Genomic DNA, 16,582 nt, shown 5'->3' with positions numbered 1-16,582 from the left:
TTTCTAGAGATAGCATTGTTTCTGTTTCCCATTTTCTCTTTGCTGACTACAATATTCTTTTATGCAGAGTTGTGACTAGAGATTTATGCATTTTGAGGTGTGTCTTCATTTGTTTTGAAGCCGTATTTAGGCTTTGCATCAGTTTAGCTAAGATTGAGCTTGTTCCATTGGGAGCTTGGTTAACAAAGATACTCTTGGCAATATTCTAGGTATGAATTGGCCCTCTCTTGACTACTTAATTAGGCCTCCCCATTGGCTCCAAGTTTAAGTCTATAGTAGCTTGGGATAGGGTTGGGGAGAAATATGAAAAGATGCTGACTTGAGGGAAGAGATAATACAATTACTCTGTAAGGGAGGTCTGTCAACATTTATCTTAAGTACTCGTCTAGTATTCTTACTTAAAATATGCCCCTCTTGCTAGCTCCCTTCCCAATTATTTACAGATTAGAGATGCTTAAAAGAGATTTCCTTTTGAGTGGAATTGTTGACGAGTTTAAGTACAATATTGTGATTTGAAACAAACTTTATAATCTTTTAGGGAATGTGGCCTAGGTATTAGAAAGCTTGCTGATAGGAAATTTGATTTATTGTAATTTTGATATTAGAATTTACATATTTTAGATTTTATTTTTAGTAGATTTATTTGAGTAATTATTACTTGAAATTTTATCTTTCATAGTTGAACTTTAGCCTATAATTAGACATTAGTAATATAATCAGGATATAGTTGATTTTGGAATAAAAATTTGGTGACTCTCTTTGCTGAATTTTCTTCTTCTCCCTCTCTCCTTCTTCCCCATCCCCAATTTTGTCTCCCTTCTCTCAAATTCTCCTCTTTCTTCTCCATTTTTTTGCAATCCTACTGCTGTCCCGCATCAGTTGGCCGTTATACCAAAGCTCTTCTTGGAAAAGTGATTTTAGGAATTCACTTTTGATACTAATAGACTTTGGAGAAGAGTTGAGGCTGACAAGTATGGTTGCTCTTGGGCAGGTGATCTATGATTGGCTCCAGGTCACTTTCTGGCATTGAGATTAGAGAGGCATTGTGTGTGCGTGTGTTTTGGATAGCTTGTCTGTCAGATTTATATTTAAGGATGGGAAGGGGTTAGAGTAAAGTTCTTAGTTTGATAGTTGAGGTGGGTATAAGACTTTCTGTGAAGTCTTCCTATATCTCTTTGATATTGTTTAGGGAAATCTCTAGTTAGGACTGGGAACTTGACTCCTTGAATGCCTTCTTTGGTTTAGTTCACGAGCATGGGATAACAGGGTAGGGGAAGGACACTTTAGTATTGCCTCATTGAGGAGATAGATGTTTACTATTCATTCCTTCTATGAGATGCTTAGATGGCAGGGAATCAAGTTTTCCTTGAAAGGCGATTTTGAAAGTGAGAATGCCTTCTGAAGAGGCTTTCCTCGTATGGATTACCCCACTTAATTTTATTCTTTCCATCACGAACTTGAACAAGACAAGGCATATGGTAGCTGATACATTCTATATGCATAAGGCAGGTGGGAAATCAGTGGACTGTCTTCTTCTTCATTTCCTGATGGCTTGGCTGTTGTGGAACCTGGTTTTGTCTGTTAGTGTTTCTTGGGTGATGCCTACCTCCATTATGGACTTTCTTCTCTTAGACAAAGGATTTCCTAAGAAGGAGCTTGAGATTGGTGTAGAACTTCACTCTTATTATTTGGTGTACTTGGTGTGGGAGAACAATACAGCTTGAAGGTGTTCAAAATTCTTTGCATTTTTTTTTGGAAGGAATACTCCTTGTTTCCTTTTTTCTTTTTTTTTTTGTGGTTGAGAGAGGATACCCCTTTTCTCTATCTTCTTGTGCTTTTTGTTGATGATCCATTTCTAGATAGTCATGATTTCAAGGTTTGAAACCTCCTTGCTTTTATGCGGTTCACTCCTTTTGGTATTTTCCTTATGTAAATTTGCTTTACCTATCCAAAATAAATAAATGAATTGTTAAATAAGATAAATAAGAGGTATTAGTATAATTAATTTAAAATACGTGTTATATATATATATTCTCTTGTATTATACGTTGGAGGAATATACACATTATTTTATTCACATGGTATCAGAACCTCAACCGTAACCCTAATCCCAATCCCTGCCATTAGGCGATGTTGTCCCTACCGTCACTGTTAGCCACACTGCATCTGCCACTGTCCACACGGCCTTCCTCCTCCATTTGGGGCTTTTCCTCCGTTAAAGGCCTTTGGTTGTTGGTCGAACCACAACCACGACCTCACCTTGCCATTGATTTGCCTTCGCCGGTCATTTCTCCCTCGCTGTCGCATTGCCTTCCTCGTCTCTTCGTTATCGCGTTGCCTTCCTTGTCTCTGCTTGTTGCAATCACTGTCACTGCCTAGATTCTACAACACATTTGCGATACATCTCTCTTGTGATACAAATTTGGCCGTTTCTTTTTGTATCATGTCTTCATCTACAACACACTCTTCATCCACAAGCCTTTCCACCACGTTCACAACTGTAACCATTCCCCTTTTTTGGGCACACCAGTTATTACCATAGAGAAATTGAATGAACAAAAGTATTTTGCTTGGTCAAGAGCAATCGAAATTTGGTTTCTTGGACATGGCCTTGAGGATCATTTATCAAGGACCATCTCAACTATTCTCGAGGAAAATCAACCTCTTTGGCGAAAGGTGGATGCCCAATTACTAAGTTTGTTGTAGCCGACTATTGAGTTGACTTTGATGCCTATATTTCGACCTCTTCGTGAGTGTAGTGCCCTATGGACTCGGGCTCATGAGCTATAAACAAGTGACATTACTCGTATTTATGATGTGATTGGTGCTTTGTTTAGTCTATGGTAGACTGATTTAGATTGATGAGAACCAGAAAAGAAAATCCACAGAAGCTCTATTCAATTCACCAACTCAACCCGATTACCAGAAGAAAACTGGGCATTCGAGAAGCCCTTAACTCTCCCTAAGACTCAATACAAGAATACTCTCTACCTCCCCCAACTTCTCCCCCCTCTACATATTCTTCCCCCCCTCCTCAACAGAAATCTGTTACGCACTTGCTGGGTTGTTACACAACCTAGTGATTTCCCTTCTCTACCCCTACGCACATGGCTGGCTGTTATGCCAGCCAGCTAATTTACACCCTTGCCCCTGCCCCTTGGACCTTCTTTGATAAGTCAAGTAAATCGGGGGCCTATCATTACTCCACCCCCCCCCCCCCCCCCCCCCAAACTTTCACCTTGTATTGTAATCACTTGTATTAGATTAGCTTTAGGTTGTCTCGGGAGAGGGTTTTTCTATTAACATTTGTATATTACTTGTGTTATTCTAGAAGGGTTGTTTCTAGAAGGTTTAGATAGCAGTATAGTCCGGTTAGTTGGTTGAAACTATTGGTTTTTTAGTTAGTTTCTGTTTATCGCCTCTATGGTGTATAAATAGAGGTCGGGTGAGAGGCATTGGAGGCATTCTATTCTGTCTTGTGGCGAGAAAGTGAGAGGAGTATGCGCAAGGACAAACTTGAGAGTAAAGAGGGGATATCTTTGTAATCTTGGGTTGGGAAACTCATTGCAGTTCTGGGTAAAAATCTGTTGAGAGTTGTAGTGCATGTAATTCTTGAGTTTTTCATTCAACATAGTGAAGATAAGTGCCTCGGGCAGTCTAGATGTAGGTCTTCTTTAAAGGACCGAACTAGGAAAAATGTGTTGGTGTTCTTGTTTTCGATTTCATGTTCGTTGTTTCTGTGTTTCATTAATTCTTGTTGCTGTGAGGAGTTGAGAGATTCTGTGAGAGGGTCTTTTTGCAAGTGCGAGTGTCATTGAGGGAGAGCTGTGAAATTATTATAACACCTTGTCCTCAAGGTGGAAAAAAGGAAATTGTTGCTGGATCAAGTGGCAAAGTTCCCAAGTAGCTTCCAATGGGGGTAGCCCCTTCCATTGTATGAGCACTTCTAACCCCCGCAAGTTCTTTCCGGTCCCTGGTCGAACTCCCAGTACTGCCTCCGGTTCCACCAGCATCTCAAGGTCTTCATTCAGCTGTCGAGGAAGCTCCACATTAGCCTCCAATGCCCCTCCTGCCTCTCGTAGCTGGGACACATGAAATATCAGATGGATTGGACAATGAGATGGCAGTATCATCTTAAAGCTACCAGACCTATTTCCTTCTCAATTTGAAATGGACCATAATAGCGGGCAACCAACTTTTCATTTGCACGGGCAGCCAATGATTTTTGCTGATATAGCCTTAACTTCAAATAAACCCAGTCTCCTTCCTTGTACTTCACCTCCCTTCTTTTCAAATCTGCTCTCTTCTTCATCACTGCTTGTGCTCTCATCAGTTGGGCATTCAATTCCTCAAGGATTAAGTCTCTCTCAACCAGTTGCTGCTCCACCATTGAAATAGGGGTGGTTCCCTTCTCAAATCTCAATAAGGGTGGTGGTTCTCGCTCATACACTGCTTGAAATGGAGTTACCTTGGTAGCAGTGTGGTAGGAGGTATTATACCATAATTCAGTCCAAGGTAGCCATATGTACCATGGCTTTGGTTTTGAGGAAGCAAAACAACGAAGGTAGGTTTCTAAAGTTCGGTTAAGTACCTCAATTTACCCATCCGTTTGAGGGTGATAGGCTGTGCTTCTGTTGAGTTTGGTACCTTGCAGTCGGAACATCTCCTCCCAAAATTTGCTTATAAAAATTTTGTCTCTATCTAATACGATGGACCTTGAAATTCCATGAAGTCTCACCACTTCCTTAATAAAAATTCCAGCCACCTCCCCAGCTGTAAACGGGTGTTTAAGTCTAATGAAGTGCCTGTACTTGCTAAGTCTGTCCACCACCACCAAAATTGAATCCATCTTGCCCGACTTTGGCAACCCCTCAATGAAGTCCATAGCAATGTTGTCCCAAATTTGGGTTGGGATTGGAAGAGGCTACAAGAGTCCCCTTGGTGCTAAAGCCATATATTCATTCCCTGCCAACAAACATTTGTTGCCACCCTCTTGTAGGTTTTTAAGAATCCTGAGTGTCCCCCTGTGCTCCCATCATGCCTCTCATGAAGTAACAATGGAATGAGAGTGGAGCCTTTGGGTAAGTACAGCCTACCCTTGTAAAGGAGAAAGCTTTCCACTAGCTGGAAGTTGGGGTGTGAAGTAGGATCAGCTTGGAGCTCCCGAATATCTTTTTGCAATCTTGCATCTGCCTTCAACTCATTGGCTAACTTATCCATTTGGACCACTTTAGGCACTGTTAAGGCCACTATTGTTGCTGGGTGGCAGATCCTAGACATCCCATCAGCAGCTTTGTTTTCCAAACCCGGCCGATATTGTATCTCAAATTGAAACCCCAACAATTTCACCATCCATTTCAAGTATTCTGGACTCACCACCCGCTGTTCCATCAAGTATTTGAGACTCCTTTGATTTGTTCGAACCACAAACTTCCTGCCTAACAAGTAATGTCTCCATTTTTGTACAACAAACACTATGGCCATTAGTTCCCTCTCATAAACAGATTTTTTTCTCCCTAACTGACTGAAAGCATGACTGAAATAGGCAATAGGACTCTTGCATTGATACAACCCCCATACCTTGTCCTGATGCATCAGCCTCAATTACAAAGGGCTTCCTAAAGTCCAGTAAGGCTAAAATAGGTAGGGATACCATTTTAGCCTTAAGTTGTTGGAAGGCCTGCCCGGTTGCCTCATCCCAAAAGAAGTTATTCTTCCTTAACCTCTCTGTTAGCAGCCTTGCTAACCTGCCATAATCCCTCACAAAGCGTTTATAATACCCCCGTAAGGCCAAGGAACCTCCTCAATTCCTTCACCAATGTAGGAGTAGGCCATTCTAGCATGGCTTGTATCTTACTTCGATCGGCTGAAACCCCACGATGAGATATAATGTGGCCTAAATATTCGATTTCTAACTGTCCAAACACGCATTTCTTCCTGTTGGCAAAGAGCTAGTTGTCCGCTAGTACCTTTAAGACACAACGTAGATGTTGTGCGTGCTGTTCAAAATCCCTACTATACACCAATATGTCATCAAAGAACACCAACACAAAACGCCGTAAATATTCTCTAAAAACATCATTCATCAAAGATTGGAAGGTGGCTGGCGCATTCGTCAGCCCGAATGGCATTACTAGGAACTCGTAATGCCCTTCATGAGTCCTGAAAGCTGTATTGGGAACATCCTCCGACTTGACTCTAATCTGATGGTAACCAAATTTCAAATCGAGCTTGGAGAAAACCTTGGCACCATGCAACTCATCAAGTAACTCCTTTATCACAGGTATAGGAAATTTATCCGGTATAGTGACCTTGTTCAAGGCCCTATAGTCCACACAAAAACACCACCCTCCATCCTCTTTTTAACCAACAAAACCAGACTCGAGAATGGGCTGGAACTAGGCTGTATAATTCCAATCGCCAACATGTCCCCCACCAGCTTCTCAATTTCATTTTTTTGCAAATAGGGGTATCGGTAGGGCCTTACATTAACTGGTGTGGTTCCTAGAACCAGATTGATGATGTGATCCTTCCTCCTGCAAGGTGGCATCCCCTTCGGTGTAGAAAAAACCCTCTCAAACTCAGCTAACACCCCCCTTAGCATCACTGGAGCTTCCTCTTCAGCTTCTTTGATCTCTGTCGCCATGGTTCCCAACTTTAACAACATTCCTTCCCCATTTTCCCTAAAGGCCTTCACCATCGCCTTCAAGGACACCAAGGTCTTACTCAAGCTAGGGTCCCCTTGCAAGGTTACTATTATGCCTTCTATATGAAATTTCATTGTGAGAGCCTTCCAATCCACATTCATTTTTCCAACTGCTGCTAGCCACTTCATTCCTAAAATCACATCCGAGCTTCCCAAGTCCATAGATAAAAATCCTCTATGATTTGCAGATTTTGGAGATTAAGCTTCATTCCCTTGCAAATTCCAGACCCTTGCACTGCTATTCCAGTCCCCATAACTACCCCATATCCTGTTGTCTCCTCCCTTAGTAAAGCCAATTGCTGCACCAGCTCGATTGCTATGAAGTTATGAGTTGCCTCTCCATCTATAAGCACCACCACCGGCTGCCCCTCTATGTCCCCCTTGAGCTTCATGGTTTGTGGTGTAGTCAATCCAACCACAGAATTCATGGAGAGCTCAATGACCTCCCCATCTTGCCTCGACTCTCCTACTAACTCTTCCAACTTTTCTTCCCCCTCCACCTTCTCTTCTACCTCTTCATCATATATCATCATTATTTGCAGCTCTTTGTTTCTGCACTTGTGGCCTATAGTATACTTTTCATCACATCGAAAACATAGGCCCTTATCCCTTTTTGCCTTCCACTCAGCTTCACTAAGTCGTTTGAAGGGTGGGTCACTCCCTCTCCCACTGGTCTGTGGTCGATTTGGGATAGGAGGACTGACCATTGTTAGTTTTGGGGGCTGTTGTGAGGGTGGCAGAATTCCCCCTTGCTGGTAAGTTGAAATTGGGTTTGGCATGGCCGGTCCTTTGTTCGAACCTGCTCCAACCGCCCCTCCTCAAACCACCTGATTCTGCTCCTTTATATGTTGAGCTAAGTTCATCATCTGCTCCAAACCCCTTGGCCTCAACACCCTCAACTCGGCCTTGATTTCAGGTTTTAACCCATTTATGAAATGCCCTTCCAGCATGGCTTCCGGCAAGTTTTCAAGAGGCGATGCCAATGTCTTGAAGCATTGGCAGTACTCCAAGACAGCTCCCTGCCGGAGGGCTAAGAACCTCTTCTCAACGGAGCCTTCTTGGGTGGGCCAGAAGTGACTCCTCAACAAAAACTTGAAGTCCTCCCAGCCCCTCACCCTTTGCCGCTTTTCCTCCCATTGGAACCACGACAGAGTAGGTCCCTCCAAACACAAGGTTGCTGCATCTATCTTCTCCTCATCATTCATCCCAGTCACCGCAAAATAACGTTCAACTCTGAATATCCAACCATCCGGATCGTCGCCTTCGAAGAGGGGATCTCCAATTGTCACTCTCTGATTTTTGGCCATCAACCCCCATCAGAACCACCTGCCTCGGCGTGCCGTACTCCCACATCCAGGGTCGCATTGGAATCTTGAATGAATTTTGGAGGCTGGCCTCCCATCTTCTCCTTGTTCTTCCGCTCCCGTTCTTGCTTTTCCCACCTCATTCTCATCCATGCGAACTGCTCCAACAAGTTCGTGACATTCTTCTCCACCGATTGCATCTCACCCCTCATGGCATCAACTCCCAGTTGCATGCCTTCCATCCTCCCTTCTAATTCTCCTACTCGGTTCGTCAAGTTCACCATCAGAATCGGTGATGCTCTGATACCAAATTGATGGGAACCAGAAAAGAAAATCCACAAAAGCTCTATTCAATTCACCAACTCAACCCGATTACCAGAAGAAAACTGGGCATTTGAGAGGCCCTTAACTCTCCCTAAGATTCAATACAAGAATACTCTCTACCTTCCCCAACTTTGGCCCCCTTTACATATTCTCCCCCCCCCCCCCCCCCCCTCCTCCTCAATAGAAATATGTTATGCACTTGCTGGGTTGTTACACAACCCAACAATTTCCCTTCTCTACCCCTACACACATGGCTGGCTGTTATGCCAACCAACCAATTTACACCCTTGCCCCTGCCCCTTAGACCTTCTTTGATAAGTCAAGTAAATTGGGGGCCTATCATAGATATGACCACCTATTTGGGTAAGCTTCAAGCTTCCATTATTGATTTTAACGAGTTGATGCCCTTTGATACAGATATAGAAAACCAACAAAAGCAACATGATCAAATTTTTACTGTTCTCTGTCTTCATGGTGGGATTCGACTGGAGCTTGAATCAGTTAAGACAGATTCTCGGCAGTGCCTCTCTACCTCCTTTGACAGAGTTATTTGCCAGGTTACTTAGAGCTTCCCTTATTACTACTGATCTTGGCACTTTTGTACCTAGAGATCACTCTACCCTTGCTACTATCCAGACTGATTCTCATCCTAGTCATGGAGGTAATTCAGGTGGACGTCGTGGTGGTGGGCATCCTCGGCCCTATTACTCCTATTGTAATCGTCTTGGTCACACTCAGGAGACTTGCTATCACTTACATGGTCGCCCACCTCAAGCAGCTAGTTTTGCTAATGTTGTTGGCGCTTCAGAGGATTAGGCGTCTATCACACCCAATGATTCCTCACACCGGTAACCCTACTATTGTCATGTGCTTATTAAATAAAGGGCGGCAAAGTAGAAGTAGCCATAGCACATGGTAGTTAGTGGTTGTATAGAATCTTGGCAGGAACTATTCGAATTGCTCACTTGTTTGTCCACTTGGCTGGGGAGATCAATATAAATACACCCTGATCTCACTCGAAAAGGCATGAATGAATTGAATTCTGAATTTCCCTTTAAATTCTCCCCCTCTCTCTCTCTCTCTCTCTCTGTGATTGAGTTTCTTCTACATAATTCTCCAGAATTCCTTGCGGAATTCTTGAGATAAACTTGTTAGCTCTGTTGGATCTAATAATTTGGTATTAAAGTGATTTAGGCCAAGCGAAGTTGCGAGAAAGACCGGTGATGGCAGATGGCACGAGGATGAAGAGCATGGAAGCGCAACTACACCAATTCAGATGCACGATATCGGACTTGCAGGCAAGGGTAGATCAACTAGAATTGGGATTGTACCGTAATCATGAGGTGATCATCTCCATCGATCGCAACTTTGATGGTGCGGTCAATCAAATCTAAGAAGAAGTAGGAGCGCAGATCTGTGAGCAGCTACAAGGCTTCATGGTCATGGTCGCGCAACAACAACCAGTAAGCCTCTCCCCGGATTTTCCTCCCAGGGAAATAGCAGATCCAAACCTTCCCGGCCATAGGTGGAGCTTCTTTTTGACCCTGGGCGCTACTATCGATTAATTGGGAAGCTTAACTATCTCACAGTCACACATCCTGATATTTCATTTGCTGTGAGTGTGGTAAGTTAGTTTTTGGATTCACTTTGTGATAGTCATTGGGATGTAGTGATTCGTATTATTTGGTATATTAAGGCTGCCCCTGGTCAAAGTGTATTGTATTAGAATCATGGACACAGTCAGATTATGAGATATACGGATGATGATTGGTCAAGATCACCTAATGACAGGCAATCTACATCTGGATCTGTGTATTTGTGGGAGAAAACTTATTCTCTTGGAAAAGTAAGAAACAAACTGTTGTTACCGGGTCTAGTGCAGAAGCTGAATATAGGGTAATGGCAGTAACAACATGTGAGATAATGTGGCTGAAACAATTAATTGAGGAGTTAGGAGTTACTCAAGTTAAGTCTATGCAATTGATTTGTGAATTGTGACAATCATGCTACAATGCATATTGCTTTTAATCCTGTTTTTCATGAGAGAACCAAACACATTGAAATTGATTACCACTTTATTAGAGAAAAAGTGCTTTCTAGGAATGTAGTTATAACATATGTGGGTTCCAACAATCAGTTGGCTGATTTACTCACCAAGTCACTTAGAAGTCCTCATGTAAATTACATTTGTACGAAGCTGAGCATGCTCAGTATATATGCTCCAACTTGAGGGAGAGTATTAAATAAGATAAGGGATATTAGTGTAAGTAACTTAAAATACCTGTTATATATATATATACATATATTCTCTTGTTTTACACATTGGAGGAATATACACATTATTTTATTCACATGAATGATATAAAACTTTCTTATATCTTGATTGAGACCTTCCCACACATCTTTTTCTATCTATACTGTTCTCCCGATTACATGACATTAGTATACATGGGTCAAGGGAGGATAAAAGCTCAATGATGCAACCTATGATAAGCTATCTACTTTTGACTCTTCTGAGTGGTGAAGCCCCAAAAATTTATGAAAAGTAAAGTAAAAAAATTCTGATGGATGCTTGCTTGTGCTGGTGGTCTATCACTGAAGGAATATCACCTAGTTGGATGAAAACTGGGGATTCGTAAAGTTATTTGCTGAATCATTAGAAAGATAAAGTCAACTTAATGTTCTGACTCATATGAAACCTTTAGATTCTAAGGTATTCCTCCATAATTCAAGCTTTAATATTTCCCCCTTTTTATCTTATCCCCCAAGACAGTATCATCTGTAAATAACTTATTCCAATGTACTTTTTGGATTTGTTTTGTCAGTTCATCCATCACAAGAGCAAAGAGCTACGGGCTCTATATAGGTCTTTGATGTAATCCAATCATAATTGGAAAAGTCTCAGTATCTCCTCTACAAGTGCTAATACACATTTCTACTTGATAGTATGTCCTTGATAACTTGTATATAAGCAGTCTGGACTCTTTTTCTTCTTTAAAGTCCTTCACAAGACATCTATGAGAACTGTCATAGGCTTTTTCCAAATATCTATAATTACCGCTAGCCAATTCTTCTATTTATAACTTTCTATTAGACTCCTCAATAAGTACTTAAGTAGATAGCACTTCCATTGTTCACCTACCAGGCATAAAACCAAATTGGTTTTCAGAATTGTTTTTCCTAGGAGAGCTTATCCCAGGAATGGTCAAAAATGGGAAAAGTTTCACTTCAAAACTTGCATTATCTTGTTTCGGACCACCTACTTATTGGACTAGTTCTCATAGTAAAGGGGTGTTCCCCTGAAACCTACCTTGGAGTTAGGAATAGTGAAATCAGATAATTACTGCAGCGTTTAGAAAAAGCTTACTTCCTTTTTAAACTGGGATAGTTAAGATCTCATAACATCCATCTGGTTAGCCAGAGTCCTGAGAAATTAACATATTACTCGAATAAATTGAAATAACTGCCAATTTCATGTAAATTGCTTTCTTTTATTGTTTATGCTTGCTTGTCATCCCGTTGACTTAATTCTCTATGTTTTAGACTGGCTTGTATTCTACTAATACTTGTTTTTGACACTAAAAGATATAAAAAAAAAGAAAAAAAAATGATTTCATCTTGGGCATGTTCTTGAAATGGAGCTAGATAATTTATATTTTTATGCTCCCCCTACCTGATTTGTGAGTTTGGGTTGTTAATCTGGTGGCAGTTCAGTTTGCAGGCTTGAAGGGTTTGTTTCTAACAGGGAGCAGTCATACGAAGATCCTATTGAGGAGTAAGGCAGTTATTTTATTAAACAGATACTTTGTTTCTAATTTGATTATAGCTTCCAAACAGATATTAAGGATGATAACAAGATTAAGTCTATCACTCCATTGTCCAGGTTACTGTATGCTGTTTTTGTGGTTTCGAGTGAGAATTCAACTGTGGCTGAATTGGCTGCCACCTTACAGGCTGACCTCTCTCAGCTGCAAGCTGCAGCATCATTTGCTTGCCGATTAGGTTGGGCAGTAAAATTAATTGATCCGGCATCTGTTCTTCATGATTCAATCATACATTCCATTCCCAACATCAATCTTAGTGATGATGAAGATTGTTCTCGGGCTAGCATGAGCTCATTGAACTTGTCAACTGAGGCCACTACTGTGCTGCAAGGAGAAATTTCAGGGACAGAAAACTATGGGCCAACTTCTGGATATACTCGTGTGGCTTTTGTCATTGATGCTAACATAACATCATATCTTATGATGGGATCTGTTTCACCAGGTTTGTTTTCTCCTTTCTGTTCTTCGTAAACTCACCCCTATTATTTTCTTGGGGAAACAATTGCACCCAGTCTTGTCCTCATTACGAACTTTTGAATTTACTCCTTGTTATTATGAGTGCCTCTTTTTTTTTAAATACCAAGTTTCTACTATTGTACTTATTGATTTGATAATCCACGTGCATGATCAAGGAACAAAATTCATTTTGTTTCGTTTGGAGCACCCAAGTCATTTTTGTTTACTTAGACACCAAAAAAACATTACCTACTGCCACACCTAAACAGTAAGTTCCTTTTTGATGCATTTAATATCTATCATAAATGGTGTTCTGGTATGAGAAAATCCAAATTGCTTTATTTTACACTTCTGTTAAGTCTACGACCCCATTTGAAAACTATTTATGGCTACGATTCTTATTGTGGTTTAAGTGAAGTTTTGGTATTATTTTGTTGGGATCTTGCACACCTTCAAAAGTATAAAAGTTGTGGTTTATGAAACTGACTTCTATAAATTAGTCAAGAAAATTTGTTTAAAAAAAATTTAGAATTTTTTTTTTATGTAAGGAAGAATTATATAAAACAAAACCAGCACAAAAGTGTCTACATCAATAACTGGGGCATACCCCAGCTCACAACGAGAACGAAAAAACAAAGAGCTAATAACTAAAACAATTGTTTGAACCAAGGAGGAAAAGAAAGAAGAAACTCTATACAATAAAATACAAATGTCAGAGGAAGACTGCCAAATAGAATCATCAAGAGAACCAAAACTCCAGCACAATATTTAGAAATCTTACATGTCGCAGGGGAAGAGTTATCTTTGTTTTCTTAAGCCTTATGGTGATATTTCAGTGATATCTGGAGATCTTTATTTTAAAGACTTTTAAGTTGTTTGGGGTGTCTGCTAGAATGTCATTGAATTGGCAAGAAGTGGATTATACAGAAATCCATAACTAGCTACTTTTTCTTCTTTTCTTCTTTACAAGTATTTGAGAAAAAGTAATCCGAAACATAAACTTCTTTGTTAATTCATTATTCAGGTAAAAAACGGAGTACAGTTAGAAAGCTGTTTGAAACTGTCTGATTTATCAGTGTGTTTCTAGGATTGCTACCTGTGATTATTTTGTTTGAAGCTTGAAACAAGGCATTCCTTTTGAATTTACGTCCCAATGCTTGCATCTACTCATGTGAGGGTAGATGCTCTTTATTTATTGCCAACTTCTCTATGTAGGTTCATAGCTTTGGTTATAAGATTGTATTTATGACTTAGGCCAGATCATGGATTTATCGTTTCAATGTACTCTACATGTTTCAGACTTCAGCAATAAATAATTGAATTTGGATGTTCTTTTCCAGTTAAGCACGATAAGGGTCCACTATGCTAGTTCGCTTCTTTAAAGCGGATCTAAGAGTGGATGTGGATATGCTAGATGAAGTGTGTTCTGGGAGGAAAAACATAGAGGTTTCTTCTTTCTGGGATGAAAAGACAACTTAGTAATGAAAAATTGACTTAATAGATGACACTGGTACTGCCTATTATTAGCAATCTGCATAGAATGAAGGAGAGAGATTCTAGCTAATAAGATTTATTGAAAGGCCAGTCCAACAATGTATGGCCATTTTTATTATTGTACAAAATTCAAAATACTATGACTTTATTTACTTATTATTTATTTATTTAAAAACAGACAATTTCATGCTGCAGCATTAATGAATGGATTGGTTCCAAAGATAGTCACCCTGCAGTGATTATGTGGGAGAAAGCCTGTTCTCTGTCTACCCATTCTGACACCCTTGACTATGAGAAGCTAACTGTTGGCAGAAAAGTACCTAACCCACAAAGAAAATCAAAGTTGCTGCAAAGACACATACATTTAATTTAATTGAGAAACACTTTAAGTACATAGAAAACTCAACAAACAAACTGCAACGTTGCCCATGTTCTCATAACTGTTAGACTAAAAATAAACAACTAATAACAAACTCCTAAAAACTTAGTCAAGTTGGCTGTAGCACGTTGCACACTCTCAGCCAATAAGAAAGCAGTTACTGAGGCATGTAACATAACACTCCTCCTGCATCAGTAGCTGCACACTCCCAACTTTTCTCTTAGAAATTCAATTCTGCTCCTAGAGAGTGCCTTTGTGAATATATCCGCTATTGCAATATTGCAGACTCACCTCACCATTCTGCTGCACTTCTCTGAGAAAGTATAGCTTGATATTGAAGTGTTTAGTTTTACCATGGAATACTGGATTATTTGAGATTGCAATTGCTGCTTGATTATCCACAAACACTTTGGTACTCTCCTCCTGCTCCATATGTAAGTCTGCCATGATTTTCCTTAGCCACAGTGCTTGGTTGACAGCTGAAGTTGCAGCAATGAACTCTGCCTCAGCAGTTGATTGGGCCACTATCTCTTGCTTCTTTGAACTCCATGAGAACACACCTGACCCAAGTGTGAAGCAAAAACCAGAAGTACTCTTCATGTCGTCTAAAGAGCCTACCCAATCACTGTCTGAAAAACCATGGAAGGAAAAAACATGCTTATGTTTAAACATCACTCCAAAATCTTGAGTTCCTTTAACATATCTCAGTACTCTTTTTGCTGCCTTATAGTGCTCTTCACTTGCACAGTGTAGAAATCTAGATAATACATTCACAGCTTGCAATATATCTGGTCTAGTTGCAGTGAGATACATTAGGCAACCTATGAGACTTCTGAAACCAGCTTCATCAACCTTATCTGCTCCATCCTCTTTGCAAAGCTTCTCCTTTTGATTCATAGGAGTGCTCATTGGCTTGCAACCCTCCATTTGGAACTTCTTTAAGATCTCTTTAGTATACTTCTTCTGACAAATAAAAATCCCTTGTTGATCCTGTCTAATTTCCATTCCCAGAAAGTAGGCCATTTCACCCAAATCTGTCATTTCAAAAGCCTTCATCATCTCCTGCTTGAATTGTTTAACAAGTGGACCATTGTTTCCTGTTACCAAGAGATCGTCTACATACAAAGAAACAATCAAAGTATCCGCATTAGAGTGCTTAACATAAAGAGTTGACTCACTCAGACTTTTGCAAAACCAAGACTCAACAAATGCTCATCAATTCTGCTATACTAGGCTCTTGGAGCCTGTTTTAATCCATACAAGGTCTTCTTGAGTAAATAAACCTTGTCTTCCTCCCTTTGCATTGTAAATCCCTCCGGTTGCTCATCATATATCTCCTCTTGTAAATAACCATTAAGAAAGCCGGATTTTACATCAAGCTGAAACACTTTCCACCTTTTTAGAGTTGCCAATGCCAAGAGCAATCTGATGGTGTCAAGTCGTGCAACAGGAGCAAATGTTTCTGAGAAGTCAACTCCAAATACTTGAGCAAACCCCTTCACTACAAGTCTGGCCTTGTGCTTGTTGATAGAATCATCTGCATTCAATTTGGTTCTAAATACCCATTTAACTCCAATAACATTTTTGTGTTGAGTCCTCTCAACTAGCTTCCAGGTCTGATTTAGCTCCTCTTGCATTGTAGCTACCCATTTTGGATCTTCTTTTGCTTCACAAAATCCCTTTGGTTCAAACACTGCAACATTGCATGTTTGGTAAACATCAGCGAGCAGCCTGGTTCCTCTAATAGGTGGTTCACAACTTGTTCACTTTGCTCCAATGGAAAGTCAATAATTTGCTCAAAAATTTGCTTTTCTTCTTATCCTTCCCAACACCATTGTTGCTCTTCCACAAAATAAACATCTCTGTTGACTAGAATCTTACCAGTTTGAGGTTGATAAATTCTGTAAGCTTTAGAGATGTTGCTGTAACCATTAAAAATGCCAGGTTTTGCTCTCCTATCAAGTTTATCTCTCTTCACCTAAGGCACATGAGTAAAGCAGATACAACCAAAAATTTTTAAATTTTGTAGTGAAGGTTTATAACCATACCATGCTTCAAATGGAGTTTTCCCATTGATAGCTTTTGTACAAAGCTT

General features: G+C 40.3%; 1 protein-coding gene across 7 annotated transcripts in view; it reads left to right on the top strand.

Moving 5' to 3' along the window:
* Positions 1 to 16,582, top strand: part of LOC127799358 (uncharacterized) — a 44,513-nt gene that overhangs the window by 12,779 nt on the left and 15,152 nt on the right. For all 7 annotated transcript variants that reach the window (XR_008022608.1, XR_008022606.1, XR_008022609.1 and 4 more), the window contains 2 exons: positions 12,049 to 12,109; positions 12,218 to 12,600. Coding sequence is in view for 1 of the 7 variants with exons in the window: in XM_052333328.1 (XP_052189288.1) it covers positions 12,049 to 12,109; positions 12,218 to 12,600 (444 nt within the window). In the remaining 6 variants the exon portion in view is untranslated. The remainder of the gene's footprint in view (positions 1 to 12,048; positions 12,110 to 12,217; positions 12,601 to 16,582) is intronic.

The sequence above is a fragment of the Diospyros lotus genome, chromosome 4 (genome assembly GCF_014633365.1).
Source record: "Diospyros lotus cultivar Yz01 chromosome 4, ASM1463336v1, whole genome shotgun sequence".
NCBI lineage: Eukaryota > Viridiplantae > Streptophyta > Magnoliopsida > Ericales > Ebenaceae > Diospyros > Diospyros lotus.
Note: the sequence above shows the minus strand (reverse complement) of the source record. Positions and strands in the feature narration are given on the sequence as shown.